The 27,822-nt window shown below is 38.8% G+C and overlaps 1 protein-coding gene across 1 annotated transcript in view; it reads left to right on the top strand.

The window, feature by feature from the left end:
• The first annotated feature begins 7,765 nt into the window (after nt 1-7,765).
• Nucleotides 7,766-27,822, top strand: part of DPY19L1 (dpy-19 like C-mannosyltransferase 1) — a 44,049-nt gene continuing 23,992 nt past the window's right edge. The window contains exons 1-8 of the mRNA XM_083882316.1: nt 7,766-8,086; nt 8,949-9,017; nt 14,088-14,112; nt 14,655-14,742; nt 15,409-15,546; nt 20,301-20,421; nt 21,989-22,082; nt 24,242-24,299. Of these exons, the coding sequence (XP_083738442.1) occupies nt 7,795-8,086; nt 8,949-9,017; nt 14,088-14,112; nt 14,655-14,742; nt 15,409-15,546; nt 20,301-20,421; nt 21,989-22,082; nt 24,242-24,299 (885 nt within the window). The 5' untranslated portion in view covers nt 7,766-7,794. The remainder of the gene's footprint in view (nt 8,087-8,948; nt 9,018-14,087; nt 14,113-14,654; nt 14,743-15,408; nt 15,547-20,300; nt 20,422-21,988; nt 22,083-24,241; nt 24,300-27,822) is intronic.

The following is a 27,822-nucleotide window of genomic DNA, read 5'->3' as shown; positions in this document are numbered from 1 at the left end:
TAAGTGCACACTTGAAAGTGCATTGTTTAGTGAATTCTTCTCGTTTTGCTGTGGGGCTAGCAGGGGAAAATGAATGCCATCCTATATTCAGGTTTCAGTCCACCATCAATATACACCTTGATATATATCAGCAGTGTAATCTCTCCAGAAGGAAAATCCTCTGAACTCCCACGTGTCATGCCACGGGGAGCCATGCTACAACATCCCATACTGGGAAACAAGTTGTAGCACATTGAGGAACTGGAGTGGTTGCACCTGCCTCGTGAAACAATAAGTCAGCTGCTGCTGTCTGAGCATAATGAGTTGTTCTGTCAAACTAAAAAGAAATTGAGAACATGAAACAAACAGTATATTTTAAAAGGTTTTCCCCTTCCCTCACATAATTTCTTCAGTGCTAACAGCTGCATGCTTCTTGAGAAGTGGGTGAGGCTAGAGATTTTTGTTGCCTATAGATACGTCTTTTGAATTGTTTTTGGTAACATCAAAAGTAAGTAAGATTTTCTAATGGTAGGGATGGAATGTGCAGAGCAGTCCATGATTGTGTAAATGTAAATGGGTCTTTTGGGGTGAGAGAGGGAGTGCTACCAAAGGTCTGTGGTTACTTGCGAGCAATGGTTGGTGGGAGAGCAGGAACGGTCCCAGGCTCTCTCATGAGACAGTCTCTGGTGCTCCAGGCAACACTCACAGGGAAGTGAAACTACCTACGTTGCCACACACCACTCATGGAAAGAGTGGAGCAAACACAAATTGAAGAGGACCTTGTAAAGAACACCTCTGTATGTAACAGGCAATTTGTATCTGCAGAGCTGGAATGATCACCTGGAGCAATACAAATCTGTGGCAGAGGTATTTACAATTTGTATTTGAAACACAGTCTTGATTCTTCTTACTTTGCATACGCCTCCAAGTGCTTCCTTATGCAGACTTACTCAACATTTACAAGTCAGGTGTGATTCAAGATCTGCATAGATCAGTAGTTTAATTTACATTATCAGCAACTCTGACAAAGCAGCATTAGAGTCAGCAAGAAATTATAATGGCCTGGGCAATCTGTTTTCTTCTCAATCAATCAAACAACCTCAGACTTGGCCTACTAGCCTAGCTGAAAGAGAATATTGAAACACGAATGTGCTATTTCACCTGCTGTTGTTTTTAATGATGATGGTGCAGCAGAGAGGATGCATTGGACAGTAGAGGGCACTGTGAGCTCAAAAATAAGCTTCAAACTGGGCTGTAATTGAGCCTTTTTGTGAGCACAGCTGATCACAGACAAATGCCCTATTCCAACCGAAAAAGAGCTGTTTGTTTATTAGTAGTTCTAGAGACTAGAGAAATAATATCAAAAAGCAAGGAGGGATTTGACTTAGAGTAAAGGCATGATAACTGCAAATTTCCACAGGAACAAATTGAAAAAAAGGAATGAATTTCATGAAGATGCATGATACTCTGGCAAATCTTAATGTTTTGTGAACACAGTCCTTACAGCGTGAGTTGAGTGCTATTCTTAACAAAGTTTAAGAATGTATAATGAAGTATTTAGGATCACGCTCTGAGACAGATTGTCAAAAAGTTGAAAAGGTGAGGAAGGAGATGAAAAGATGCAACTACTATTTTTAGTCACCAACAGGGACTCTAAGTACCATTTTCAAAATTTTTCTGTGTAAAATTTGTATCACATTTTTAGTTTTGTATGGGTATAGATTTAAGGGTTTGTAGCTTCAGTATCTTTTTTTCCCTCCTCTTTATAAGGTATCTTGCAAAAATACCAGATTTACCAGAAAGATGCCCTGCAGCCCTCAAAGTGACTGTGTTAGTCACCTCAGTTTGTCATAAAGAATTCACTCTTTCTCTGTCATATACAGGAAGCAAACAGCACTCCCAAGCCACGACTCTGTTTGTCATTTAAGGGGTGTTTGATGTGCAGGACTATCTTGCCTTCGGTCTTGTCTGCTCAGTTTGCCAGAGGAACTTTCTATTACTGTCTTAACATGCCTCTTTACCTCCAGTAACCAGAACAGCAAAGCACATTCTGGAATCCCCACTGAAATGAAAATCAGGTTAAGCAAAGTGTGAAACAGAAATAAACTTGCTAACATCTGAACAGGCAAGCTTAGACCGTGCTGCTGTTTCTGATACAGCTTTTTGTATTTCACAATGGTCCACAAGCTTCTCTTGCCAAAATAGATTTGCCACTAAATCTCCACTGATGCAGATATACTGACTTCAGTATGGCAACATATTTCAAGACCCCACTGTTTCTCACATCTGGCTGCTCTACCAGTTGTTCACTGAAAAGCTATTCTGTGAGCACTTCCAGATCATTGCTATTCTCCTGTTTCTACATTCATTGCTGGCCTTCCTGTATTTCCACCATAAGTGGCATCCATATTCTCAATCTCACACAGAGAACATCTGCCATGAAATAAGAGTAGTAGCTCAGCCCGTGTTCATATGGTCCTGTTCTGTTGTTATCACTTAGCTTTTGCTTGTCACTGCAAGCTGTTTCCTCCGTGTTCTCTGGCGCATCTTTTGGCAGCTGCTACTTAGAGACACAGCAGATAAACACCTACTCCATAAAAAATTAAGCAAAACCACCGTGGCTAGTAAATCAGGTTAGGGGAAGCCAGATCCATCACTTCTGCTTGTAAATATTGAGTTCTGTAGTCCTCGGATAACTTACTCTATAATTTGCTCCTCCAAATAGAAGCATAATGAGATGCAGTTGCTGTGGCTGTGAATTATGGCATCTATGCCAAATTAGCATGACTACTCACAGTGGCCAAATGCCACGCAATGAGAATGTGGCGTGTACAGCAAGAGATCTTCATTTTGAAATCTGTAAGGAGATTATGTCATGCAGGGGAGTTAAAAGTCCTCAGAACCGTGAAGAATTACAGAAACATTCCAGGCCTAAGGTGGGAGGAGATGATCACACTCCATGCCTTAGGAAGGGACATTGCCAAATTTCCCCAGTCAGCTGGTCAATAGGGCAAAAGAATGCCTGTGCTGCTTTCATTGTTCTGTTTGCAGCAAGGAAAGAAGGGTAACTGGAAATATGTTAGAACGACTAAAAGGTTCTCAGTGTAGCCTAAATTTCTTTCCTGAAGTCATAGTATTTAGTGGTCCTTTTTTTTTTAACTCTTTTTTTTCAGAGCTACAGGGAAGCACTTAAGGTAGCATGAATGTATGGTACTGGAAAACGAAAGCAAAGAAAGCACAACTCTGATGGAGACTAATTAGGTTTTCTGAGTCACTAATGTTCTTCAGTGTTATTCTGGCAGCAGGAAGTTTAAGACTTATAATCAACATTATAAAAACAAAGGAAGTAATTTCTGTGTCAAAGATAGAAGGGCTTTCAGGACTTCCTATCCAAAATATGTGATTTTTTCTTTCTTTCTTTCATTGTTGTTGTTGCCAGGGTAGGCAAGCTAGGTAAATTGTTCTTATTTGTTTCTAGTAGAAACAAGGTTTTGCATGTATAAGCAGTTAGCCATAGAGACACAGATAATCCAGTCCTATGTGGTTTTTTATAGATGTAAAAGTTAAAATGCAACTGCAACTTTAAAAATGAGGGAAGATACATAGGAGCAGACACGTGCAAGTAGAGATCAGATTACTAACCTACCAGAAGCATACTTTCCCCATCTCAGAATATAGGGTTTATAATATATGTTTAAAGGGGTTAGCTCAAGGAGGAATATTTGTATCTTGCAGAAAGTGAACTGGTCCCACAAAGCTTTTAAATTTGCCACTGCATTCTGCTGTTTCTGTTTTTCCCTAGTAAATTCCTCCATGTACAAACTCCAATGGCAATCCTGCACCTTTAGTTCTGCCTTATAAGACTTCTTTGTCTTCTGCACTTATATTCAACCTGGTCATCATAAGAAGAGGTCCAATCTATTTCTGTTTTCATAAAGATCTTTTCGTAAGTAAGAATTTATCTGCTCTGTGACTGAAGCCCAAGTAGTATAAATAACAAGTTAAATCAGATATGGCCATATGGCGTGGAGCTCAAAACACTCTTACGCCCCGGTTAGTTACCTGAGGCTCTCAGCTCCACATTGCTGCAGCTCTCTTGCTGTCAGCACTCAAAATGGCTCATTTAATGCCAGGTTGAATACATCTAACCATGCAGCAGTCACACAACAGTTTTCTGAAGAGACATACTTCCTAGAACATGCCTTCATTGCATGTTAACCTTGGATTAAATGAACCAAGGAAAGGGAGTCTGAAGTTCCCTAACTTGCTACAATGCAGTCCTGCTATTATTAAGTCTGCTGCTGAATGTGTGAAAGTGTGGGGGATCAACAGAAACTTCACAGAAGCAAAGCCCTGTGGTAGGTGGAAACGGCAGCCTTGTCACAAAATCTGCAGAATATGCTCTGAGGCAGTGCCACTGGAACAAAGCAGAGTAGAGCAAGAAACATCATTACAGACTGAAAAAGAGAATCTCTACAGGCACCCTTATTCAGATCACCTGGAACGTGACTGAAGAGAGAAAGGCATTTGGTAATAAACTAGAAAGTGAAGGTCTCATTTGAGGTAAGAAAAGAAGAGAGAACTGGTGTAATGAAAGAGAACAGAAGATGAGAATGAGTGGGGGAGAGGAAAGCAAGCTCTGGACTGTTTGGTAATGAGGTGTGCCCATCCAGAGTCCTGAGGAACGAATACTGTTAGAGAATATATAGGAACTGCCAAGGCCAATGTGCTTCACTAGCAGGGGCTTATACCTGAGGACTGTGAATTATTTCCATTGACAGTGTGTCACAACCACTATCCAGCTGAGATTGCTGATATCTGTCAGAGTGATTTGGAAATATGAAGAGACAGTCCAATGATTATAGAAATGTGTGACCAAAGAGAGAGAGAAGACCTAGCGGAAACAGAAATAACATCTTCCAGAACATGCCTTGTCCTGGGATAGCAGAAAACTGTGGAACAACATCTTATGGATTTTGCTTTCCCTGGATGAAAGAAGTTAGGACAATCTGATTAAGATGATGTCTCTCCTATGTACTTGTATATGTCCTTCAGCACCCTTAAGAGTTTAGAAAAATAAAATTTATTTTCAGAGATATATTTCTTTCCTTTCCTTCCTTTTTTGTTATAAACAGAAATATGTATGGGCTGATTTATTGGAATCATTCCTTTTGCTGTGATGTGCAGGATTAGTAACGAGCTACACTGTCTGAAACGTGATGCTGGATATCAAACATAGCACTTCTCAAAAAAAAAAAATGCAATTCCAGTGACGATATAAAAAAAGCTTTATTTTCTTACTACTTGTATCTTGTAGATGGAAACAAATGTAATTTTATTTTCAGAGGTGTACTCTACTGCAGCTCTTCTGAAGTAGTGTTGGAGGTTTTCTATAGCAATTTGTGGTTGCTGAATATGGGCACCTTTATATTTAAGAATGTGATGCTCTGTTTTTGCATACTCATAGTAACTTTTAAAACCTTTAGAATTGTTTAGTAGTACGTGCCTTTGTAACCAGGTTCTGTGGGTGGTACCTGTTGAAATAAATTGCCTGAAGAGTTTTATTAAGAGAAAACAGCCCGAAGGTAATTGATCTGCTGCAGGCTGGAGCAGGCCCAGTTAATCTCAACGGCTGAGCCATCTCACAGCAATTTTATGAACCTTAATAATGTCAACCCTTCAAGTTTCTAAGTGTTCCATGACTCTATTGATTTTGGCAAAAATTGAAATATAGGTTACAGGAGTTAAAAATCAGCAGAACATATCATATCGCTCTTTTTCTATGCTGGTTACGTACAAAACTCTATCTGGAGCCTGTACCCTTCAATCACTCAGACAGCAACAATAGACTCCTTTGGTTACTGAATTTATAACAAGGCTACTCAATTAAAATCAAATACAAAAAAAGAGCGGATTGTGGGACTTTTTCTCCTGAAAAGCAGGTGGGGAAAATAGTATGTACTCTTCAAACACTTGAAGGGTGCTCCTCTTATGCCTTCATTTATATTTAGTATGTAATAAGCACAGATAAATGTTTCTTGCAATATGAAACTGCCACACATAATTCATGTTGGAAGAAGAGCCTGGGTACTCAGGAGACCGGCTGTCTTATATGAAAAATTGCATTTCTTCCTTGCTTGCTTTTTTGAGATCAATGTAATTAATACATGTTCTTTGCAGTTATCCCCCCAAACAGCTAGTGGTAGAAGGGTGCCTCTCCCCCAGCAAGGAAAGAAATATGGGGGTAAGAGAACTTGTGGACACACAGGATTTCTGTCAGTCCCACAGGCTGGTTTGTTTAGTACCAGTTTGTATCTGTACACCCTTATTGGGGTGTAAGCAGCCTTACTACTACCACAAAGACAGCAAAAGCCATCCTGTTCTTACACTTCCATTGCCTCAGTAGCTGAATCTGAACAAAACTTACTTTCCTGTGCTTACAATGTGCCAGTTGTATATCTGTTAAGCAATTTTTAAAATTGCATAGTCCAGTATTTGCCACAGACTGAAATGTTGTGTTTCACAGGATAGGATTCATTAAAATAATTAGGAAAAGGAGATGGACATAAAGAGGTTGTAAACATTATAGAAGAAACCTACATATGTTATGTCAGAGGAAAAAAGTGGAAAGGCTAGGAAAAGTAAACAGAGTTGAATGGAAAATACAAACCTAGGAAACTTGGGAGCAGAAACATAAAATGAAGAGTGCAGAGGGATAAAGAAAAGCCTGAAGACAGCAAGGAGGAGCACATGGGAGGCAAGGAATAGGTACAGTTAAGAAAGATAAAGATGAGGTCAGGTAGGAAGGAGCGACACGGATCTGTCTGGAGAGGTTGCAGCTTGTGCTGAGTAGGAGACCGCAAGAAAGGAACAGCAGCTTTGCTGTAGCTGGGTCTTCTTCTACAGTTGTGCTGTACATCAGAGTAGGAGCTTCAGGGATTGCAACTGGGAGCTCCTCAGGAAAACTGCTCTGGAAAAGTCACTGAACACCTCATGACTCGAGGGCCCACCTTACACAGAGTTTATGTGCGACGGGGCCTTTTAACCTCTGAACTCAGAGCAAGGGTTCGGCTGGATCTGAAGGGTGCTCGTGAGCAAAGAGGCCGCATTGCAAACAAAGGCAGACCCACAATAAAACTCCAGAACAAGGAGCAGGAGAAGGAAGAGGAGTGTTTTCTGCGGGGCGGAAGCCCTACAGGACATAGCAGCAACGCAGACAAGTTACCTTCTGGAAGTTAGAATTTTGGGATTTTGGGCGGGGGGAAGGGTGCCGGGCACTTCTGGGGTGGACTGTTTAAACACCCGATGTTACAAAGCTGACCGGCCCGAAGGAAACGCCACAGGAGGTGTGGGAGGAGGAGGCCGCAGCAGCGCGGAGCGCAGGGCGGGCCTGCCCGCATGGACCGGGGGAGAACCGCGGCCGTCCCTCCAAAAGGACAAGGAAGGAGCGAGCGGGAAGAGCTCCGCTCCCGCTTGTTCCCGCCTGTTCCCGCCTCCTCCTCCGCCGCCTCCTCCTCCTCCCCGCCGGGCCCCGTGCGGGGCGGAGCGGAGCGAGGCGGCGGGAGGCGCTCCCCGCCCCGCCGGCAGCGCCGCCCCCCACACGTGTCCAGCCGGGCGGAGCGGGCGCTGGCGGAGCGCGGACCGGCCGCCCCTCGCCCCGTTACTACGAGCCCGCCGCCTGCGGCTCCGCCCCGCGGCCTCCGGGCCCTGCCAGGGGGTGGGGGAAGCTCCTCGCTGAGCACCGCCCCCCGCGGCTCCGCTCCCCTCCCCTCCCCTCCGGCGCGGCGCCCCGGCCCCGGCGGGGACTATGCGGAGATGGTCGTCCCGAGCCGAGGCAGGAACAAAGAGTCGCCGCCGCTCAAGCCCGGCCAGCAGCAGCAGCAGCAGTCGCCGGGCGGCAGCCCCAGCCGCGGCCGCCGGCCGCACTCTCCCGGCAGGCAGGTCTCCGGCGGGGCCCGCGCCATGCGGAAGGCGGGCGGCGGCCGGCGGGGGGCCAGGGGCGACCCCCGGGGACCCTACCGGGACGGGCCCGCCGCCGACGGGGAGCGGGACCTGCTGGGCCGCGGGCCCCTGAGTCTGCTGCGCGTCTGCGGAGAGCGGCTCCGAGGTGAGGTTCCTGCCCCGAACCCTCTGCCCCCGCCGGGATGGAGCCGGCCCTTCCGCCCGGGGAAAGGCGGTGGGCTGAGCGCCTTTTCCCGCCCCTCTCCCCGGCGAGTGGCGGTACAATTGCCCCGTGGCGCGGGGTGGCTGTGCCGGGGAGCGCCGGGACGGCTTTCCCCGGGAAGAGACGGTCGGGGTCCGGCGGACGGGAAGATCCTCCCGGGGGCGGGAAGGAGGGAGGAAGGAGGCGAGGAGCGGTGTCTGGCAGTGCCCGGGGCAGCGGCGGCGGGGCCGTGCTCCAGCCTGTCACAGCGCGGGGATGGTAAAGAGAGAGAGAAAAAATTACAAACCCCGCACAGGGATCGGTCAGAAAGGGGGGCGAGGGAAAGGGAGAGGGCTTTGTACCACTTCAGCATCCTTTGGGGGAGAGGTGCGGAAGCGTGCTGTCTGTGTAGCTAACTCTTGTTAAAGCAGCCTGTCTGGTGGTGTTGACTATCGCAGCTCGCCGTGCTGGCATCACCAGCTTGTTTCTGCTGGAAAGCATGGAAGGTTGTCTGTCCTCTAAAAGTCTGACTTCCTGCTCGAGCAGATTTGCCACTAACACAGCAATGTAAAAATTCCCTTTTGACCAGTAAATTCTGTAAAAAGTTATTTCAGAAATTAAAAACCTGATGATTTATATAGTCACCTTAATAGTCTGTGATGTGTAAAGCTTTTATGTGTAATTATGAACTTGCTGTATGAAGTTTCTTTCAGCATTTTTGAGGTCTAGTCAAGATTTTTACGTAAAACTAACGTTGCAGATTTCAGATTTCTTTTTTAGACGCTGTGCTTAATTGGTGCTTAAGGTGCTTGTATTCTTTTGGCAGTGTTTGTTGTCGACAGAAAGGCCTTCATCACAAAAGCTGATAGCAAGATATGGCTCACCTTCCTTCTGGGTGAGTAGAAGGAATACATCAGGGGGGAGAAGGAAATACTGATTTTTTTCCTTTTCTTTCTCTGGAACAGTAAATTGTGTCAAAATGTATTTGGAAATACAACTTCGAAAAAGAAAAAAAAAAAAACATAACTGATGTTGAAAAGGGACAGGAAATAACTTCCTGCCTGGTAACTTTTGTAAAGCTGTTAGTGTAGCAGTTGATGTGTTATCACAATATTTATATGAAAAAAAAATTCCAGATATTTATGGATTTCTCCTATCCAGTCATTCATTTCTAGGGGAAAAAAATTAAAATTACTCTTAGTAATGTAATCACAACACCTTGTGTGGGAAGAATTACGGGTGCAAGTACATACAGTTGTAGAGGGATGTAAATTCGGATGTTATTATCTTTGGGAATATTTTTGGGTAGATAATAAAATGGCTAATGACCAAGGTCTTGGAGAAAACACCTGAAGTATTTGCAAAGCGATGCATTCCTGAACTTAACAAATGTTAAGTAATAGCATATTTGTCAGATGCACCATTAAATACACCCTGAAAGGTATTTTAGTAAAGACTGTCAGGGTATTCCAAAGATGCTGGTACTGTTAATCACATCACCAATAGTCCTGGTTGCCGGAGGGAATTTCTTCAGTTTGATGAATTGCATTGCAAAATAGTGACAGGGAAACAGCCCTTAGCTTACAAACTAATTAATGAATAAAGTGCTTCTGAATTGCTTTACTTACATCTGTTTATTCAGCATTTCCTAGACTTGTAGTTACTTAAATGACATAGAAATGCTAAAATGATGGTCAGAATTGAAAAATGCTTTCCTCTGATTGAAATTTGAGAGCAGATTAGGGAGCGAGCTTTATAATTTCTGGAATTTGAATTTGTCCGTGAAACTCAGATAACATGTTAAATATTTCAGGGACTTTTTTCAATTGGAGTAAAACCTTAATAGCAAAGTATGTACTAGCATACAGTATTTGCAGTAGCAAAGGATGTATATATACTAGATATGAAATAGTGAGTTTTGAGTAAGTTTAGTGGAATTTTTGTTGTTGCTTTGCTTGAGATTTAAGGCCTATATTTTAAAAACAGAGGCTCCCACAGCTGGAGCTACTTTAATTATAGAGTGTGAATTTTTTCTCTTACGAATTACCTCCAATTAACGTGCAGCAGTAGTGTTGTCAGACTTTCAAAGATGTTCCTATACAACACTTCCCCCTATTATGTTTGGGGTTTTTTCATAATGACAATTGACTTGAGGCCTTATTCCTCTAGACATCCTTATTATATGGCACAGATTCTTAAAATGTAACTACTTGACTAAGCTGCAGAAGTAGTCAATGCTTGCAGGTTTCTCATTGTTTCCAATTCTGCTGTATTTCTACTTGGCCCCTTTGTGGATATTTGCAAAATATGAATCAGTTTTTTGTACCCTTCACATCCTGTTGGATTATAGTGTTTCAGCATTTGTTGTTCTCTTGGTAAATAAAGCCAATGAATGACTGTATTCTTCAGTATTTAATTTCCATAATTGGAATCCTTTTTATAAGCCATTCATATTGCTTTTCTTAGAATAACACACAGGCAAAAATAGGAAATCTATCAGATTTTACATAATAGCCCTAGTCTGCAAAAATCTTATCATATGCTTTGCTTTTAGGGCTTCTTAGGCTGGGTGAGAAAATGGCATCTGCAAGTTCAAGTACATAGTAGCTGTGTAAGTGCCTGTAGCATTAGGACTACAGTATTCCCTTCCTGTCTCCTCCTTCATTCCCTCTCCAGTAAGGACATTAATGAGATCCAAGGGTGGTAATTTAACAGAGCTGAGCTGCATGTTTTCCATCAGAAACTGGCTTGATGCAGTCTGTTGAAAAATGCTGATTTGGACTTAGAGTGGAAGTCTATGAATTAAGACCATTGTCTCTTGAAATATGAGTAATTAACATTAATTGCTGTGTGATTATGAAAGGTCTTCACTATGTACTTATAATAGAACGATACTGTGAAAATGTATATGAAATTCTCCAAAATAACTGTGAATGTATTTACACTTCTTGCATTGACTTTCAATAAAACATTTACTGAAGGGAAGAGTCATATTTAAAGATTTTGTTCCTCTATCAAATAAGTGGTATGTCTGGATGTGAAATGTAATTTCCATAATAATAGACAATTTATTTGCATCAATAAAATAGTGCATATTTGCCATATTTGGAACCACATGAATTTGAGTTAATGAGCAGTCCTGGTAACTAATATGCAATGGACTTTACTGTATATTCTTACCTAACGTGATCTGTCTTAAAATTGTTATTTTTTATAGCTGGTGTATGTGTATATGTGAAAGTATTTCAGCATCTAATCTTACTGGGAATCTTGGGAATGTTGCTGAGAAATGAAATAATGCCTTGTGCACACGTGTAACTATTTGTCAATAAGCAATAACTAAGAAAGGTATGGGCTGCTCTGTTTCTTTCCATACAATTACTGTAAAACATATTATTTGTATGGAATACAGTTTTCTGCATTGCTGATAGCGCTAATGTGCTTACCTGGAATTCCACATCATATCAATACTTGCTCTTCTGAAAAAGACATCTGCAGCTTTCCATGAGAACTAATGTAAATGTCCTTAGTATAAAAATAACCCCTGCAGCTCCTGAGTCTTTCCTAAAACATTAAGTTCTGCTTACACCAAGCAATTTTGGTGATTTTTTTTTTCTAGAAAGTATATAAAAAGGTGAAGTTTTAAGTGAAAGATTGAAGTCTTCATTTTCTAACTGGCACTCAGGCTTGTCTTTGAAAAACCTACTTCAGTGATGGAAGTGGAGCTGTAAAATTCTGAGGGCAGTTTCAATGTGGTAAAACATCACCTCACCCACTGTGCAAAGTGTTTAGTATGAGGTCAGTGTGGTTAAATTGTACCGGAAGCTAGTTTAGACATTCTTTTAGGGTGTTTTGGGTTTTTTTTTTTAAATTTTATTTTCATTTTTTTTGTCTTACCCAGCTTCACCTTGGATCTCTTCACATGCAAAACTTAAATTTTAAAATCAGGTCATAATGCAGCACACTACAGCTAGGAACCTTGTTGTGACCATGATAACAAGTACTGTCAGCAGCAGCAGCAGCACTTCCAGGCTCTGTGTTGGAGGAAAATGTGGACTATATGTATATATATGGAATATGTATATTTGGTATATGTACTAGGGCATGAAGTGTACATTAAATCCACTCCACATAAATTTAGTGGGTTTGCAAAGGTGTTTTTCTTTCTCTTATCCCTGTGTTACTTTCCAGAAACAGACAACCCTAGTCTTGTAACATGCAGCCTGAACAAATGTACATTCACTAACTCTCAGACTAGATTCTGCATCAGCATGCAGGCATTGGTGTGTGTTTTGCCAATGTCCAAGCAATGTGACTCATTCCACATCTTCAGAGAGGCAACAGCAGTGTCTGGGTGCCAGAAGGAGGAGAGGTGTGTGCCAGTCAGCACCCTGGAGAGGGACACGGTGCTCAGCACCTTTCTGGCCACAGCTGGGTCTAAGCAGGGAATGTGATTGTCTGCTCCACTTTTTCCCTGCTCCGTTCAGCCTGTGTGAATAAGAGGGCTCTTCATTAAACATAAAGATTTTCATGGATTAAAGACAACTAGTCTGCCAGATCTTTGTATGGCAGAAAGCCCAGAGGGCAACTGAGATGCCTTCAGTCTAGCAGGAGAACTGTGGTCCTTCTGAATGCCTTCCCATTATCCCTCACTCGTGCAGGCTTTGCTTGTGTGGTAAGCTGCATATGTTGTCAGCTCTGCTCAAGCAAAATGGAGTGGTTCCTGCTCTCTGTGGATCTTGTCATGCCCAAGAGGTCAGAGAGCTGGACTGTTAAACCACTGCTTTATCAGTATTTGTCTCTTCCCTTTGTCCCTCAGATTACCTCCCTTTTTCTGTACCTACATGGCAGCAGTGCAGATAGTCTTCAAATGGACAAATACTTTACTGTATCCAGAGTCTTATCATTTTTTGGCAATTACAGTCTCAATTAGATTTGTGTCAGTTGTCACGGTCCATTTGGATTTCTCATATTTACAGCACAGTGTGCTCTGTAAATTAAAATTTATTTTATGAGTCCATTAGGAAAGAAAACAAACAAACGTGACAAACAAGGGCCAGTCCACTTTGTACAGTCTAACATAGGAGTTCACTAAATCTTAATTTAAGGCATGAGGTTTTGAACTCAAGTTCTCTAGTTTATAGCTCAACTTGAAACTTCTAAGTTGTGCACCTCTCAGCAAATTAATTACCTAGATCATGGTGGGAGTGTTCATCCTTCCTTTTTCATCATGATGCTGTATCACCTCTATCACACCAAGAAGCATAAAAGCCTCAGGAGTTCAGCTGCTGCATGGTCTGCTTAAGAAATTTTTCAGCTAAGCTGATGCGTTTTCACCTTAAAGCTTGAAAGTTTCATCTGTAGCTTTTGCATGAATTAGCAGATTCTGAAGAAGCTGCCAGACAATCAGTACACCTGGAGGTGCAGGAGATGGCTGCAGGAGACAGCAGGTTGCAGGTGGTAATGGCTGCAGGGTGACCTTAAGCCCTTTCAAACCACCTGGTCCTGCCTGCTGGTTGCCCTTGCTTTGACCTAGCAGTGCTGCTCGTGGTGTGCTTCAGGCCTTAGCATGAGTTAGTGAAAATCTGAGCAGGAGATGAGTGAACAGTCACAGTAGGCATCATAAAAAATTCTAAAAAGATTTATGCTTATTAGAAAAAATGTTTCTAACAATCAGTTTTGTTGTTGATAACTGAAATGTGTGCTTTAGATGCTGGTGGGTCAGCTTGAGTGATGCAAGATGTAGGTGGAAATGGAAGATCTTGCCTAGTGCTGAATACCACAGAAAATTTTCAAAGACCTGGCTGTGGAGGTTTATTCAAATGTTCCTATTCTTCTGTTTGCTGGGGTCTTGAGTGCCTTCTGTGCATCTCTGATGTGGTACTGCAGTTACTGCAGTGAACACAATTTCATGTTCAGTTATTTAAATACTTGAGTAACTTCACACCTTTTGTTTCCTTTACAGCTGTTTTTGCAGGAGTCCTACATTGGTAAGGTTAAATTTATTGCTTCCAAATAATATGGTATTTTAAAATAATAAAAATAAAATTTTTAGTTATTTTTAGAGAAGATATTGGGATAATTTATATTTAGAACTTTCCTCTGAAGACTAAATTATCTTTGAGCTGAAAAATTCTGTTCTTGTGAAGCTGACATGAAAGGTTTCTTAAGCCTGTTGAGAGAAGAGTGAAGCCTGCTTTTCGGGCAAAAAATTGCTGCTTAAACTTTAAGTGTCTGCACTTAAATTAAAATATATTACAGTCTTATATATAATATATAGTGTTATAGTATTATTACTAACGAATAGAATTTAATAAATATAGAATATGTAATAGAATTTAATAAATACTCTGTGTTCATACTTTTTTAATTTAAAATTACCTGAATAGATGAGAATATTGCTATATGAGTAAATTACAATAGCAGCTTGTAAGTAAACTTTTGGGATTCCTTGAATGTTCTTTGTTATCCGTGACTTAGCACATATTCTAACCCTCTTTATTGCATTTTAATTGTTACTGTTTTTTGGCAGGTGTCACATAACAACTCTTTTTGAAAATGACCGTCATTTTTCTCACCTGTCAACACTAGAAAGAGAAATGGCTTTTCGCACAGAAATGGTTAGATTATGTTTCAGTGTTTGGAAAATTTCTGTCTGTAATCTGATCACGGGCTTTCCAAAATTTCTTAATGCATTCTGCATAAGGATATATATTGATCTCTTACTACTGCCATGCATTACACTTTTATGTGCAGAGTGTTTGTGTGACTTGCAGCAGATCCCTGTGAATGTATCACTTCACAGTTCACTTAAAATATAATCTAAAAGTATGGTTCTGGAGGACCCAAAATGCAGAACTGGAAGTATCTTATACCCTGCTTTCAGTTACAGTCTTCTTATGCAGCCTTTTTTCCTAAATATTTTTTTTCAATTAATATATGTTGGTATATATATATATATACACTAATATATGTTGGTATATATGTATACACACACCCCTTTTGTCTGCTTTTAATTTGAGAATTGTGAAACACTATGTAATGCATAGTCACCAGCCCAAATGAGAGATTGCCAGGTATGCTATGAAACAAAGTTGAAGGAAACCCACATTGCTTGTTTACGGTGGCAGTAGTAGAAGAGATTTGAAAAGCTGGCTAGTCATCTTCAATAAGCCTGTCCTGTTTGTTACGTCACAAAATTTGTTTAAAAATTAAGCCTGTATGTAGTGTTTCCTGAAGCAGAAGTGACATCTCTAATTGTAAATAATAAATCTGTTCTCCTGTAGGGTCTTTATTATTCCTACTTCAAGATCATTATTGAGGCACCATCATTTTGGAGTGGAGTATGCACAATTATGAGCGACAAACTAACTGAATATCCTTTAGTGATTAACACCTTACAAAGGTTCAATCTTTACCCAGAGGTAAGCAATGTTTTAAATATAATACTTTCTGCAAATCTTTGGTTGTTTTAGCTTTGACTACAAGTTTGTAAGAAAAGTTACTCTGGAAAATGTGGTTGTAAAGATACAGTGATAAGGAAGCGTTGCTTAAATACTGTACTTCAGTTCCAAATTTCAAATGAAAAAGTTACTTCATACATTGCAGTCAGTTTCCAAACTTCAAATATTTTCATTCAACTGTGAAAGGTTTCTAGATCTTAGTATTTTGTGCCCAAAAGTTGCAGGCCAATTCTGTACTTCCTGCCTTTTTTTGTTCTTTTCCCTGAAAGCAAGTAGGTTGCTGACATTATGTACTTCAGGAAATAAGATGTATGAAATAATGTAGTATGTGACAGTAATAACTGCAGTGATTCAGGTTGCAAGAGGTTATTTTGTTTTCCATTTTGTGAAGGACACAAAACTGACAGAACTAAGCACATCACAGTTCACAGTGGCCATAAAATCCATGAGTGGTAATAGTTTACTTAGATGTTGTAGAGGAAATTCCTCTGTGGAGGACTGACTGCTGTTGTTTTGTACATATTTAATGTTGGACTTTATCTACTTTATCTACTAATATAGATAATATTCCTACTCTGCTTTTTGTCAGTAAAACGAACAAGAGTTTTTAAGTACAAGAAATGTCAAGGCTTCTGTCTCTTAAGGTTTTGCCAGTGTGTCTCAAACATTTTGCAAAGGGAAGATTCCTTTGGTTAACGTATGTTTCTGTAATTTCACGTGTCAGCAGCAGTTTATTTTGATGAGAACCAACTAATAATAGCTGTGATTGTTGGGTACTAGCTTTTATACTCATTCTCCTGCTCTGTTGGAGCAGAGCTGCTTTCAGGAACTGTATATATTAGAGTTCTTGGTGTGCATGTATTTGTACAAGTTGCACAAAGTGGTTTCATTTGCTTCTTAAGTCCTGGCTCTGGAAGAATTAATGCTATATAGGTGAGCACTTTCTGTTGTCCTCTCACTTGTTTAGGGTTTGCTTGGATTTTTTTTTCTAACTCAGAGGGATTGCAATTCAGTTCTAGAAATGTCCCATTGTAAACATCATTTGAATACTAAAGAGTTATTTGCTTTAGCTGACAAAGATTTATTGACTTCAGCTATAGTCTGACTTTCAAAAATCAAAGATTACTGGTCAAATGAACTTGTTCTTGAAGACTCATCAGTGTCATCCTGAAAGATGATTAAGTGAATTAGGTGATAAAGTCAAAACAAGAACAGTCAGATATAGTGGCTGACATTCTGTAAGAACACTAGGTTGATTACAGCGCAAAGTGTGTAGGTTTGTCTGTTCATTCAGTTTTCTAGGATTATACTGGCTCGCAGAAATTGTTGGTAAAGTATTAATTCATTCATCTTTTTTGTGCCTGTGTGGGCATGCAAAGCAGACAAATAGTATCCTCTGCTCCTTTCAGTCATTCACTGCTTAATGTCTAGCCTTCCTGTAAAGAGTGCTTTGGAGGTTTTTTTAAGTGTATCTCTTGAGTACTCCTGTTTCCACATAACTGTATTTATAAAACTGTCAATAGCTACAATTTGACATGTGAAATACATTGTCCAAATTTGTAGAATTCTCTTATGATTAAAATGGGCCTGGGTGGTGAGATGATGTTTGTGGATTTATTTGTTGGCAGTAAAATTTTTCCTTCAGATGCCCAGTATCCAATCGTGTTTCCTGAAAGTGTTTCATTTCCTGTTTGATATTTTGGGATCTTTCCAGCTGTTTCAGCTCATTAGTAGCAATAAGGCTGAATTCTAATAAAATGTTTGTTTGTTTAGTGGATATTAAAATTAAATAGGATGTTAAATTAATTAAGAAAAGTAAAACCATTCACTCACATGTACAGCCAGTACTAGCCTTAAAAACTTCAAAAAAAAGGAAAATAAACTGAGTCTGTAGCAATCAATACATATTTTATGTGAGTTACACATATAAGCAGTAAAAAAACTATTGAAAGCAACAAGGTAGTCCTTGTAGCTGTACAGTGTTATAATTCAAATAAAGCTGATTTTCCAAGCATTTGCTCCATAGTCAGGTTGTTCTAATAATTGTGGTGTTTTCATTTCTGATGAAAAGTGGCAGAGATAGTGCATTAGTTTCTGTGGTGGAGAGATAATGTGTAAAGTTTGCTCTCTGAATGTTCATTGTTATGAAACAGTTGATATTTTTGTGTGTGGTGGTGATAATGAAAATGTGCATTGAAAAGAGGAATGTGTTGCAAAGATCCATGTAGTTGGCTATAAAGTGCACATTCAAAGGTAACTAGTGAAAAGTCTTGAATTTTCTACATGTTCTTTTACAGCAAAGGACTGGCCTGGTCCACAGAGCTTTCCTGGGTCTGAGAGCTAGGCTTTTGTTTTCCAGATTCTGTGTTTACTGCCTTATCTGACACAGAACAGTAGAAATTCCAGAAACATCTCTGTGCTCCAGTTGACCTGGCAATTTTGTACTGCTTTCTGATTTGTTTCCATGTTTATGCCCATGTGAACTGTTTCATGTAAAGTAGCTTCTGGCAAAAAATGGGTTTTTTGCATGAAGTACCTAGCCTGATACCTTTTTATGGAGTATTCACTTGTAAAAATCTGCAGCAGACACAGGCACTTGTAGCATAAACAGGTTAAATGGTTAAGTTCCTAAATTAATAATTGGTGTGGGGTTGTTGTTTTTGGTTTTGTTTTTTTTTTTTTGTTTGTTTGTTTGTTTTGTTTTTTTTTTTTGCACATTGGTTTGGCAAGAATGCTTTAGAATGCTTTATATGCTTGGGTAATGTCAGCTTCAGGGCTGGTGGTGGAAATATGCCCTACAGATGTCCCTAACAAAGCACATTCAAGTGATTAGAGGAAAGACACTCATTTGGTTCTCCAGGCCTATTGATGTCTGTCTGGAGATGGGGCAGGTGTCTGGTTCATGTATCCACACATGCACTGCCAGAAGCATCAGGACACAGATGTTTAGAAAGCTTCCAGGAATTAGGAACTGTACTTACTTTGTAAGGCACAGTGTTGAGGCATGGAGTCTTGATCTAGGAAGATGTAGTCATATTCAAAATATACAGGATTTGCATTGGGAGGGTGTGAAGGCCACAGATGAAGTGAGCCATGATGATTGGAGCCTTGGTATTAAAAATGAATGAATTTTAGAATCCCAGAACAATTGAGGTGGGAAGGGCTGTCCGAAGGTTGACTGGTCTCAACACTGCTCAAACCAGAGTGAAGTAGAGCAGGTTGCTCAGGGTCATCTCCAGTTTCAATCTGAATATACTACACCTCTGTGCAGGGTGTTCCAGTGTTTGACTACTCCAAAATTAAAAAGGTTTTTTGCTATGTATAAATGGAATTTCATGTATCTGAATTTGTGCTCATTGTGTCTTTTCTTGTCAAACAAAAAGAGTCTGTCTCAGTCATCTTTATTTTATGTCCTTTTTGTCTTGGGCAGTCCAGAACTGGGCTCAGCACTGCAAATACAGACTTTGCAGTTCCCTATTGGGAAGATTCCTGTTGGCCCATTTCTCCTGCATTTTGATATCCCTCTGAATGGCAGCAAAAGGATCAGTCACTCCTTCCAGTGTTTATCCTGCAGACTTGCTGATGATGTGCCATCATCTAGTCTTAAGATGTAGAATAGATTGGCACCAGATTAAAAAAGTATCCGCAGCTGTCTCCTTAGTCAAGACAGTCATCTCAGAAGGTTATAGAGCTGGGCAGGTGTTATTTCACCTTTGAAAATCCATGCTGATTGCTTCGAATCACTTTTTTGTCCTTTGTATGTTTGGAAGTAGTTTCCTGGAGGATTTACTCCATCATATTCTCACACACATTTCTGTTTTTCCTTCCTGCCCTTCTTGAAGATAGAAGTGACATAAAGAGTTTTATTAATTGTACAGGGAACGAGAAGAAAGAATCATCTTTCTTATATATGTTCTCTGTGACACAGGGCAGAGGCAGCTAATACTGCAGTGGTGAAACATATTGTCAGTCTGGGAACCCCTGGGTTATAACTTTCAGAGCAGCTCAACCGGAATGGCCACATTACTCATTTATGAACTCTATAAAGTCAGTTATATCCTGACAGAATAGCTTGGTAATGTTATTAACTAATGACTTTCCTGTGAGATGAGTTGTCATTTTTGCTGTGTGTGAAGTACTGATGTTTTCTGTGTCAGGTGTTGAGATTTAATTGAGTTGTTGTTATAAGAACATTACAGCCTTTGCAGGGAAAATGGAAACGCTGTCTTACATTGCATCTGGAAGCCCTTTGTAACGCATTCTTAAAATTAACCTATCAACATTTAACAGACTTAAATCCTAAAGATTCGGTCCACTAATATTCTTGGGAGGTGGAAAAAATTAATTGGCTTAAATGGGTTCAATTTGGTCAACTGTCCTCTGTCAGCAACATCTGTGATTTTAATATCTGATAAACAAAAATACTCAAATGAGGAACCTTCCAGACAATGCAATATGTATGGATTTTTTTTTTCTGAATATTGCAGCTTGATGCATAAAATTATTTCTGTCATAAAGCATTTAAATATCAATAGGCATAATTTTAGTCTGTTAATGAACACTTGGTCTACTAGATAGATCCTCTAGGAAATTGTGGTCTAAAGTGCTTAAGTTGCTGAGATAAATCCAGAGTTTGAAAATTATCCTGGATGAGGGCCAGCTGTCATGAGAGGTTACTCTGGGCAGTAAAACTTCTAATCCTGTTTTCCCCATAGGTGGTCCTTGCCAGCTGGTACCGCATATATACCACCATTATGGATTTCCTTGGTTTACCAACAAAGACATGTTGGACTGTAAACAGAGGAAAAGGGCTTAGTCCCGTTGAAAGCTGTGAAGGTAAATTCTGTTTTATTGTGGTGTCTCCTTGGAAGCATACAATTGTGGCTTTATGTATTTCAGAAATAATAAATATTCTTCTGTTACCAAGGGTGAAAATGTGGGTTTTGCTTATTAGATAACTCCTGCCTAGATTGAATTCCTATCCTGGACTTCAGAACTTCACAGTTATGGTCTGAGCCTTCATAATGTTGGACTGTTACAAAGAATAAGATGCCCTAAATGTAACTGGAAGCCTACTGTACATGTATTAATTTTTGGTAACTTCTGAAGGATCCCAAATATATTCCAAGTTCCTACAGGTCAAAATTTCCTCCCTCAATTTTGGAGACTTTTTCAGAGAAATCTTAGTGATGCTGCTGAGTAGAATCCTCTTCCTCTCATGAGCTACTGTTCAGCATAAGAATTTCAACCTTATACCTTGATTTTGACGCCAGAGCAAGGACTCTGCCACTTTTTTTCCCCCCACGTTTGAAATACTGGCTTGTCAAGTAAATTTTAAACAATAAAAGTACCTTTCCAAGAAGTGATTTCAAGGTGTTCTACAGTCAGTTCAAGCTGAATAATAGATGGTAGTTTGTGAAGTTGTTTCATTTTATCACTTAGAATGCCTTTGTGTGATGACAGGGTAGTATTTTTCCTTTGCACAAAGGCTGTAAGAACTTCAGAGCCTGAATGGTTCACTTTCTCTAATTTTGAAAGAAGGAATAAACAGCGTACAATCTTTCATTCCTGTTTTTTGTAAAAAACAAAACCAACAGAAGCACCAGCTATTGAGACTACTGTGTTTGGTGAGCATATCATCATTTTACTTTAGAAAACTGTCTTGCTGCATTTTCAGCAGTGGGGAATAATCAGTTCTGCATATGGAACTGTGAAGTTTTGCTGCCATTCACTTTAATGAATAAGGCTTTTTATGCTGTATTGCTGAAATGATTAGAGCCAGGAGGGTTTAAAGAAATAGTGGGAAAGAGAATAACAGCAGAAAAGCGAGCGCAGAAGTGTCTGTTAATGAATAAATTGAAAGACTTGCATTACTGGAAAATATCTTGGCTTATAATGAAACAAAGAAAGGAAAGAGCGTTGTGTGTGATATGTTTATAGATGGATTTACTCCTGCAAGAGATGGGAAGTGGGAGTCTAGGATTAACAAACTTGTTTTAAAAAGCTCTATGAAGTCAAAATGTAGTCTGGAGAATATTCTTAACAGTACTTCCACCTTCTAAACCTCACAGATTTTTCACTGCAGTTAATGCATCCCTCTTGGCTTACTCTGTCACTGACTGCCCCAGTATTACGTCTACCCCTACTCTTCCTGGATTTTTTCAAAGCTGTGGTCTCCTGATTGAATCTTCACAACAGTCTTATAATGACATTTACTTTTTTTTTTTTTTTTTTTGATTGTTTCTTTCTATAGATACACTACATATCATACACTACATATTATACTGGTAGCTTAGATATAATATAGATATATTAGGATAATATACCAATTATATGGTGCTTTATAACCAATGTGGCCTTTATTCTGTATTTGACAACATATATTAACTGGCTTTTTTGTTAGGGTTGGGAGACCCTGCTTCCTTTTATGTTGCTGTGATTTTTCTATTGAATGGATTCATGATGTCACTGTTCTTCATATACGGTACATACCTCAGGTAAGGCAGTTGAGACTGGGCTATTTAGTTGGTATTAGCTGTCAGTTTTTAGACAAATTTTGAAAGTGAGCATAAAAATATTTTTATGGGATGTAGATTATTTGTTTGTACAGCAGTAGTGCTTTTTTTTTTTTTTTTGCATATACATTGTCACTAAAATTTACTGAAATAGAGAAGCTTTTTGCTTAAAATAATGATGATGCTGGGAAAAAATTGTGGAAAATTTAATTGAGGTAGTAGCTCATTGAAACCACCAGGTTGTCGATAAAACTAGAATGTTGTATGTGTTTTAAACAGCTTTTGACAGACTTCTGCTCTTAAAATTATCGCTGTAACTCATTTTTGAACACAAGTTGAATGACAGTGTGCTTTTAACCAAGACTGGGGTTTTCCCAGTGCTTTGCTTCAAGTCATGCTTGTATATATTTCCATTTTAACTTAACTGAGAAGGCAAATTTTTTTTTGACATAATGCATTCTTTTGGACAAATTGTATGCACTTCCCTTTTCCTATAAATTTGTCTTTTCAGTATCTGTTTTTACATTTCAAGAGCTGTAATACACTTTCATACAAAAATAGATTCTACATTCAGCAGAAAAGCAGAAGTGGAAATGCATTTTCTGTTTACATCTGTTTTCATGTGTTTTGCCAAAAAGTCAAAGGCAGCTAAATTTTCCTCTGAGAGAGATAATTGGTTTTCCTCCTCATTCATTTTCTGGTTTCATTGTCATGGGTTTTCGTCTTTCTCTCTCTCAAGCATGTGCTGATAATTAAAATAAGGAATAGCCCAGGGCAGACACTGTCAGTAAAAACAGGAAGTTGCCTAGTGCTTGTTTTGAAGAAGTAGGTAAACTTTGAATATTTATGTCATTAACTTCTAATGTTTCTCTTAGGGGAATTACATAGAAATTCACATTTTATATGTGACTGTCATTGAAAAATCACTGAACTCTTTTATTTGTCACTACTTTCTTTAGAAAGCATAGACCTTGAGTTTTTTTTCTAGTTTGGGGTGGGTTTTGGCTATTTTTTATTTTGTTTCTGGGACTAACATTTTTAATGTTCTTTTTGCCATTTTGCATTTTACTGTTGAGGCTTTTCAGATTTATGGGATGTAAGTTTGAGTTTTATATGCAAGAATGCACAATTCCTGGAGATTGTTTCAGTGCTCAGTATCTTTCATCCTCAGCTTTTGTACCCAGAACCTACTGATTCTGTTTGACTTGTATATTAGTGATGGGTGAAGGATCTGAGAGGATTTGAAGGGTCTTTTTTTGGCTGGCTTTTTTTTGTTGTGTTGTTGATTTTTTTTCATTGCTTGGTTTGGGTATTTTTTAAAAGAATCTTAACAGCTGGCTGCTGCTTTTGTTTAGCAGCAAAAATGGTATCATCTGTCATTCAGAGTAGTATTGAACTCGTGTTACAAAAATGTTCTTTGCTTTGTATCACATAACTTGAGTAATTACAAATCTGTTCAAACAAATAGGAACCTTACCTATTGCTCTTCTGACATGGGAAAAATCTTAAGAATATCTTTGGGTTTACTTTTGCTATTTATTCAATAGATGATTTGATTGATGTGGAAATATAAAAAATACTTAAGGGTTTAAAAAGCTTCCTCATGTTAACATTGCAGTATTTCACATAAAAATTCAATTGTGTCTTGCATTGATCATATAATGAGTTAATTTTTAAGTATGTTTTTTGAATGTGCTCGATTTGATTACCCTAAATTAATCTTTAGATCCAGACCAAAATTTCCTTTTGGGTGATTGAACATGCATATTCTGAAATTTACTGCTCAACATCTTAGGGAAGAAGTACTGCATTTATATTGCCTGGTCTTTAAAAGCACCAGATGTAATGATCTAAACCGAAATTTGTGAGCAGTGGAATAACTGTTTTCCAAGTTATTAACATTAAAATTGGTTTTCTGTGAAAAAGATTTGATGTATAAAGGGCTGGTTTGCTCTGAAATACAGTCTGACTAACTAGTATTTTAATACTGTATGTATGCAGTTGATTGCCTTCCCTTGATGCTTAAAACCTTTCCTCCCTTCCCCCCTAAACTTAGCTGTACACAAGTGCTGCTTCACCTTTTTTTAAGCAACATTGACCATTATAAGATTCTGTTGTACCTAATTTTCTTCTTTTCACAGTGGGAGTCGTCTAGGAGGCCTTGTAACCGTGTTGTGTTTCTTTTTCAATCATGGAGAGGTAGGTTTTCCTCTCCCACCACTCCTTTTTTCTTAGATGCTATTGAAGTTTAAGCTAATTCTCGTTTCATTAAATGTGCTGATGTTACTTATTTATTTGAGGTTGAATTTAAATAACTTAAAGTCAATTGAAATAAATTAATAAAACAACTGAAAGCAAAATAGACCATGACTGGAAATTATATAGCACAGTCCAATGTCACTTAAGTGCTTAAAATAAAAAATCAGAAAGGAAATATATTGTAAATATATTGTAAATTGGTCCTGAGATTGAAACTTAGTAGCACAATGACTTCAAGTTTCAAAACATCAGAATACTCAATTTTTGTGCCCATACCACTTATAACTGGGCTACATGTACTGTGTGAGTAAGCCTCAGAAGCTTCTTTAAATTGCTATAATTTTTACTGGAAAATCATCAATACAAAGAAAAGTGCAAAACCTCTATATTACTTATATACTATACCTAGGATACACAGAATTTAGAAATAGTATATGTATACAAAGGATTCCAATGCTAAACTTAAATAAGCTGCATCACAGGAAAGATGAAAAAAAGAAACTGTCACTTAAAACATCTCCCGATTTTCCCAGTTAATGCTGTTCGTGTCATTGTTTCATTTTTTGGAAGAAAATTCTTAGCTTTCATTCTGATTCCCTTGGGCTGTTTTTTTTTTGTTTGTTTGTTTGTTTGTTTTTTCATTTTATGGAAAGTGCTCATTTTATGAATGGAAATTTGTAAAGATCTTCTAAAAGGAAACTAACTACCTTATAATTTAGTGTAGGGTTGGATTTATGTTTTGTTTTCTTATTTTACTGAGCTGAACTTGGTAGAAAACACTGAGGTTTTAAAACATGTATTGTACGTAACAGAATTAGAGATGCTTCCATTCACAGTAAGCTTTGACAGTTTCCTTGTAAAACAAAAATCTGTGTGATGAAATAGCTTTTTTATTTTCAAGTTCCATTTGAAATGTCTTTAAATATTTAAAGAATTTAAGCATATTAAAGCATTGTCACCCATGGATGTTGAACTGCCTGGTTGAGAACAGGTAAACATTAGAGTTGCTAAACTTTTCTTGTGCTCTGTGAGCATGGATTTTATGTGGATTTCTCTTCTTAATGGCATCCTGAAGTGAAATGATGTTTGATCCTTTGCTAGGGAATACTAATAGAATAAGGCACTGTTTTGCAAAGTCTGTGAAGGTGTGAAGTGTAACTTCAGAAAGAGATGTGTTGAAAACTTCAGGGCAGTGATAGCAAAAAACCATTTATTTCACTGTGGTACACTGCAATTCTATCCATAGGTGACTGTAGGAGAGCTTCTCTCTCTCTGAATGACTTGACATGGGGGAAAGCACAGATAATGTATTTTGGAGAATGGTGTGAAATCAGATCTGCATAGATCTACACAGATGTAGTCTGGGCTTAGGTAGGGCTTAAGGAAAGCGACCCTGATTCAGGCTCAGCTGTATGGATTTCTGGACAACAATAGGAAATACTTGCAGAGGTGCAGATTGGATCTCAGCTGGTATTTTGTGTTTGGACTGTATCTGAATGAAATAACTCAGACTTACCTGATATTGTTGTGTCTATAGTTATGGTGGTACCTGTAGTTCCAGGTGCACAGGGGGTCTCTCCTCTCTGGGCACTGTTAAATCCCATGCTGTGGGTGTGCCTGTGTGTGTGTAAGAAATGCCCAGCTTTTGGTGTGCTTGTAATTATGTGCAGATCATCTTGTATGGGTGAACAGTGTGTACAGTCAAGCTAGACCAGCTGCTAAAAATTTCCTTTCCTATTTGGGAACGATAGGACTGAGCTACCACAAGTAAGCCTGATCTGTAAGCCTTGGTATCTCAGCTCTAATGCTATGTAAAAGTGGTATGTAAAAATGCTCTCGGGCTTTGAGGTAGTGACCTTAAGGCTGTATGTTTTTGTTTGTGCCATGCTTCTGCTACTGTGTTTTAATGATTGCAAACTTAGACAAATCTGATATGTTTCTACCTGCAGCAGAGTGAGTTTACAGCTTTGATAAATCATCCACAGATGATTGAGTTTAGCATTACATTCCAAATATAGAAAAGTACCATAGCCCACATTAGTCAATCCACTTTTAAGGTAATGCTTCCTTTTTACGGTTGTATATGCTCATCTTTTTTTTCCTGTCTTCTCCAGTATCATAAAATTTGGTAAACCAAATGTTGCTGTAGTCTTGAAAAATATTCAAAACGACAACACTGCTTTAGAATAATCATGATTATATTTATTGCTTATTAAAAAAAAATTAACTCATCACATCTGTGCAGTCAACTGAGGACAGCACATTAATACATATATTTATGAAAGGTTTATTTTAATGATAATTGGTGCAGCTTTTGCAAAGAGTGCTTCTAGACGTCAGGGGCTGTGATTAATGCGATGAGTTTCTGTACTTTGCTTTTATTTTACACTATTAATTTAACATACTTGGGAAATGCAATAAGCATACTTGGGAAAGACAATAAGCAAGGAATTATATAATGTTGATTTTAGTGACTTGTTTGGTAAAACAATATTTTTAAAAAATGGTTTAAAGATTCTAGGAAGCAAAGGAGAAGGAACATCCTGGCAACAGTATGCTGCAAGTCTGTCATAGATTCATTATGGTCCATGCTAAGATGAATTACATTTTTCTACTGTAATTTTAAAAAAACTACTTCTAATTTTTAATGCAAATCTCTTGATAGCCAGCTTGAACCTGTTTTTTGTATGTCAATGTGCTCGTGTAAAGTTATATTTGTTCTTTTTTGATGGTTAGTGCAAGCACTTTTATAAAGAACTGGGTATAAACATTGCAGACAACAGTAGTAGCTGAGCCATTTGCCACGAGGCCCATTATTTATTTGTCATGAGTACTGTTAATTAAGAAATTAATGAAGAAGTTATTCAGTTGACTTCACTGTATTATGCTTTGCTTTATTAGGGTTAAAGAGTGGTTATGTATGAGTAGTATAGGGTCTGTATGAACTAAATTTCATGAGTTTAGTGTACTGGCCTGTTTTGGAGGGCAGCTTCAGATTTTATACTTAATGTGCTGTTACTAATAGAAATGCTAAGTGTTTATAACCTAAAGAATTCTAGCATAATGAGGATTAGATTGGTTTATCCTTCAGACTGTCTCTGTTTAAGTGTGGCAAGTCACTGCATGAATTTGAAAATGATTTACCTGGAAGAGCTGATAATTTCAGGAGAACCAGGGACAGTTAGCTGCTGTCCTGCTTTTTTCCTGGCTATTCCCTAGCTGCCGGATTTAATTTTGCAAAAGCAGTGATCTATTTTAACTAAACAGTGTATATTAGGCCTCAAGTGTGGAAGTCACTTCCTCTTCCTTCCTCTTTTCTGCTTCCTGCCTTGTTTTTTTTAATTTTCTGAACAAAACCTCATATAGCTTGGTTTTTGCTTTATTGGAGTATCTGTAATTATTCATTTTGAAATACAAATGTGTGGTTTTATGGAAATGTATCAGTGAATGTTGCCATCTAACC

Source organism: Zosterops lateralis, assembly GCF_965231275.1.
Source record: "Zosterops lateralis genome assembly, chromosome: 1".
Taxonomy (NCBI): Eukaryota; Metazoa; Chordata; class Aves; order Passeriformes; family Zosteropidae; genus Zosterops; species Zosterops lateralis.
This window is presented reverse-complemented; position numbering and strand designations above follow the sequence as displayed.